We start from the raw sequence: 5139 nt of genomic DNA on the forward strand, positions 1-5139 counted from the left end.
GAATGAGATGATTAAAGGCCTGCGAAACTGAAAGATAACTTATATCATCCTTGGTTCTCAAAGCACAAAATGTATTGATTGCCGAAGAGAATTTCCATAAATATGATGAAAAATGCCTCTAAAATATATTGTCTAACCTAGCTTTAATATTATTTAATTGAATAGGCTGCATTAACAATATTGGCAATACATATGTTGGTCTTTAAGAGAAAGTACATAAAATCTTGATTACATTTAGTTGTGATTATTAAGAGTGGAAACAAGATGTTATTTTGATGCTTCACATTAAGAAGTGTAGACCCATTGGAAAAAAGGGAGGAAGCAGCCTGACATAAACATACAAAATATAGTTTTCGGTTAGAACTTTGGATTTATTTTTGGTAAACTGTCAATAAACATACAAATCAGGACTTGTGCTTGAAAGAACATTTAGTCAAGGGAAATATTTTTTTTTACAGGAAATAGGTAAACAACAATTTAGAAAAACAGCCATATAAATCAACAAATAAAAAAATAAAAATAGACATCATATAAAAACAGAAAATTATATGTAATAGGTGTCCTTATTTTAACCATTTACCAAACGTCGTAGACTATTGTTCAATATATAATCCCTTAACTAGCGACAGTTATTTGTTGGGATTTTGAAAGCTGCTGAAAATAGTCAGAGAAACTGTCTTTTCAACACAGCTTGTTTGTCATCTCCCAGATGGTTTGTAACCAAAGACATGAATACACTTTCCTCCAAATATCATGGAAAGTCACCAGAAATTTACTCAATTTTGATGGCGTCCATTTTGATCCTGGCTTGGATCCTGGATATTTATTTTAACTCTGTCTTACACAAGACATCAAACTATATTTGGAAAAAGTAAACATAATTTCCATTTTAGGATTAGTAAACTACATCTTATTCCATGGGCAACATTTATGGCACCAGGAGTGGTGCTCACTTCCACCTGAATGTCAACTGGAGAATATGAATGCCAAATCTCATATATACTATATTTTGCAAAGCTGAAAAGTAAGAGAGCCCTGTTTGTCCTAACTTTAACTTTATGTTTCCATCATATATTTTACCATTCATCACAGTCCTGTATAGTAAGCAAGCAAAATACAATCTCTAGATGTATAATATATATTTCATAAATATATATATTTTTTTTTAAAGTGTCATATATATGGTCTTCAACCCTCAATGTATTATATATATATATTTTTTCACTTCTTAGTTTCACAGACAATAGTTTCCAAAGTCAAATGTCGTCCTATCACGTCGCCATGGAAACCAGGGCTCCGTATTGATTAAGGGATTTGTCAAGGACAAAAGATAATCACACTATCACTACTTGCAATCAACTGTGAATACGTTTGAAATTATAGGAATAGGAAAACTTGTAATGAAATAACAGCCTTTCTCACCCGGACCCAATCTATTGTCTCCTCTCAAATCTTGTGTCTAAGTTACATGATTGGACGTGCTATAGCTCCGAGTGGTAAACGCAATCACTTCCTCAACATATTTACCACCTTTAATATTATTTCTTTATACATGTCATGTTGGTCATTCTATGTAGAGATTCTGTTTATGAATAAACCTCAAGGATTTATACACATAATGCTCAGAGTCACACATCATCTCTGTTCTGAACTGCTGGCTATGCAAATTGTCTTTTTCAATCAATTAATTCTCCACTGACAACAACAACAATAATGTTTTTATGGTAATATGGATGATAATCACGCTTCATTTTCCGGCTGACAGAAGACAGTGGCTTGTTCCTCAGGAAAGGACGTTTTCCTGTCATTAAGTCTCACGGGTGCATATCACCACAGAAGTACACACCAACCAGCACGCTACGCACCATTTCCACAGAGGAAGTCTTTGACAACTAACGCTAACAGAGAATGTTAGCGTTATGTGTCTACCTTCAAAAACGTTGTGAACTTTTATTTTTCCATCCATTTGCCTCCCACTGTAAAAAAAAAGCTCTTTCGCCAGTGTTAAGCAAAGACAACATTTTATCTGCTTTTTGTCTTTGTTCTTTTGTTTTCCATACATCAGTAGTTGGAAATGTTTGATGAGATGAAACTCCATTAAGTATGGAGCCGTGTCTGTGATGCCTAAAGAACCAGACTCGGGGAATATCAGTTTTTCATCACTAATGGACGGCGGGCCCATTATTGGACATTCTGTCCGTTAATGAAACAGTCCTGCTGTTATATTTCTAAGAATCTCCCCCAAAGAAAAACATTAGGTTATAAATTAATAGCAAGCCTCTGAAATATTACCATATTAATGTTTGAATGTCTTTTATATTATATATATATATATATATATATATATATATATATATATATATAATACATGGTCCACCGTAGTTAAGGAAAGCAAAATCAGCAAAACAAAATCATCCAAAACAACATAAAAATCATTCCTCCTAAATTCATGACTCCTCAATGATTTATAGCTTCTACACTTAATACAAAGTAACATATATTTTGGTCCACGGTGGATACAAACATCCAAATCAAAGTCATCAAGTCTCCTGATAGTTTATATACAGTATATCATCATCTAACCTCTCCTTCAGTGAGGACATCCAAGCCGGTGGGTAAAGGTGTGGTGTACTCATACAGTTGTGGTGTCCGAGAGACGTCCGAGGAGTTTTGAGCTGCGGCTGCAGTCAGAACAGCACCATCTCCATCTCTACCTGAGGGCAGCATCTGTTGGCACCGCTGCCCCGGAGCAAGGCAGCCTGGCTGCAGTCTGTCAGGGAGCACGCCTGCACGCTCACAAGGCTACAGCGGGACACGCTCTTCAGCAGCATCTCCTGGGATACATCCGGGTCTGAGGAGGAGGAGGAGGAGGGAGAGGAGAAGGAGGAGGAGGTGGAGGGGGAGGAGGAGGTGGAGGGGGAGGAGGAGGAGAAGGAGGTGGGGGAGAAGGAGGAGGAGGAGGAGGATGGGAAGACAATGGGGAGGTGGTGGGAGAAGAAGAGGAGGAGGAGGAGAGGAAGAAGGATTTGTAATCTCTGAATGCGGCAGAACAGATGTGATGACATCATATGCCAACAGACCTGCTCTCTCGCTCACTTATGGATGATGCACTTACTTACTGATGTTCATAAAACGTTATATAATTAACTTAATACTAAAGATATACAAAGAATATATTTATATCTGCGCGTGTAAGTTCACATTGTGTCTGTGTGTGTGCATTCAGATTGTGTGTGTGTGTGTGTACATTCAGATTGTGTGTGTGTGTGTGTGTGTACGTTTGAATGTGAATCGGGGGGGTTGATGTCAGCACTTAAACAGGGTGGTTGTTGTTTTGTTTATATTTTCCCTATGGCTCTCTGCAAAGTTAACAAATAAAGGACACAAAGTTGGTTTTGATTTCCAGGAGAGGAGACGTACCTCGAAACTGTGGTGTACCGGGCTGCGATGTGTCCTCATCCCACTCGTAGCTCTCGTCAACCGAGGCTTTTCTACTGGAAGGTAAACAAAACATGTCACAGCTCTGAGAGTGCGTGCCGAGATGGAGTGCAGATAAGGTGACTGCTCACCATAATGCACACGGCTCGTATGCAAAGTTAAGGGGTTGAATTAATCATAACTGCCTTTGTGTTTTAATGTCATCACAATCTGGTGCCCTCTCAAATGGCCATCGTCAAATTATGTTTTTATTATAATAGTATAGTACAGTTGAACTGACAGCTCTGTCATCTAACTATGATTATGAAACACCATCTTTAACTATATATGATTTAATTATAATTTGAAAAGTTAGCGTTGTGACAAAAATGTATCTATATTATTGATTAAAAAAGGCCATAATTAACAATTATTCTCCACAGGTGAATAATTGTTAATTATGGCCTTTTTTATACTACACGTTTTTTTTATACTACACGTGAACACTCCAAAAATAAACAAGATAACACTTTTTGCCGGGATTTATTTGTCTTTATTAGCGTGACGAGGCGACCGTCACACGCGATGAAAACAATATCCCGAGTTTGAGATCTCAATCATGGGATAGTGCCCAATATCCCGAGATTGCGCACCATTGCGCCATCTTAGGAGGTTTCCCATGCAGCGCATACTAACACCCAGTAGGCCAGGTTCTGCGTGGTGTGGGTACCTTCTCCGGGCCTCGTCCAGGTGTGTCCCGGGGTCCTCGGCGTACTCCTCTATCTCGTCCGGCGCCTTGGACAGGCCGGGCGACAGGCACACCGACATCCGCCCGTTCCCCGTCTCCATGCTGCCCCGCCCGCTGCTGGCGTAGCTGCTGTAGCTGCCTCGCGTCGCCAGCCCCTGCACCACCACGTAGCCCCTCACGTCGTCCCCCTCGCTGCCGGGGCCCCCGTCGTCCGCAGGGCCCCCCTCCACCTGCCCGTCGTCCTGCTCGTCGTCTCGTCTGGCTGCGTCGCCGGCGGGGAGAGGGTGGGTTGGGGCCCGGTCCGTCGAGGGCCAGCTGAGTCCCCTGTTCAGAGGCCTGGGGAAGACCGGGTGGTCCTCTTCTTCTCTGTCTGCGGGGCCCCTGGCTCGGCTCAGGGGCCGCGAGGCGCCCGCGGGGGGCCCCGACCCCCACGGCTCCCTGTTGGCGGGCCAGCGGAGCGCGTCCATGGACAGGACGTTCCACTCTCTCTTGGGGTCGTCCCGCCGGGACGGCGCGGCGGGTTCTGGGCCGCGCGCCGGCGGGCCCCTCCTCAGCGAGGGGGGCTCCCCACCGGGGGTCTGCTGGGCGGAGGAGGAGAAGAAGGAGGAGGAGGAGCGGTCGGGCGGAGAAGGAGTCCTCGGCGGCTGGGAGGGCGGCCAGTGGAGACTCAGCGGGGCAGCGCCGGGAGCGTTGGCGCTGGGGGCCTGCGGCGCGGGGGGGCTGGGGGCCCCGCGCGGAGGAGGGAGGGGCTCCGGGCGGGCCCGAGCCAGAGGCGTGGAGCAGTTCTCCTGGCTGAGCGAGTCCACCCAGGCGTCGGGCGTCAGGAACTGGGCCCGCTGGCGGCGTCGGCGGCGGTGGTGGTCCAGGCTGAGGCTGCGCTGGTGGTACGCGTCGTACGCGTCTGCGCCTCCCAGGCTGGTGGTCTTCCACAGGTGGCGGCCGTGGGGCCCCGGGGCCGGGGTCCTGGGGGTCGT

General features: G+C 45.1%; 1 protein-coding gene across 1 annotated transcript; it reads right to left on the reverse strand.

Moving 5' to 3' along the window:
* Positions 1–2342: 2342 nt before the first annotated feature.
* Positions 2343–5088, reverse strand: LOC311373036 (uncharacterized protein; the record flags this gene model as incomplete). The annotated part of the gene is made up of 3 exons (XM_084489897.1): positions 2343–2851; positions 3421–3494; positions 4148–5088. Coding segments are annotated over 3 exons (1179 nt in total), but the record flags the coding sequence as incomplete, so codon positions are not given.
* Between the last annotated feature and the right edge of the window lie 51 nt (positions 5089–5139).

The sequence above is a fragment of the Micromesistius poutassou genome (genome assembly GCF_964030765.1).
Source record: "Micromesistius poutassou genome assembly, contig: SCAFFOLD_4747, whole genome shotgun sequence".
NCBI classification, from domain to species: Eukaryota; Metazoa; Chordata; class Actinopteri; order Gadiformes; family Gadidae; genus Micromesistius; species Micromesistius poutassou.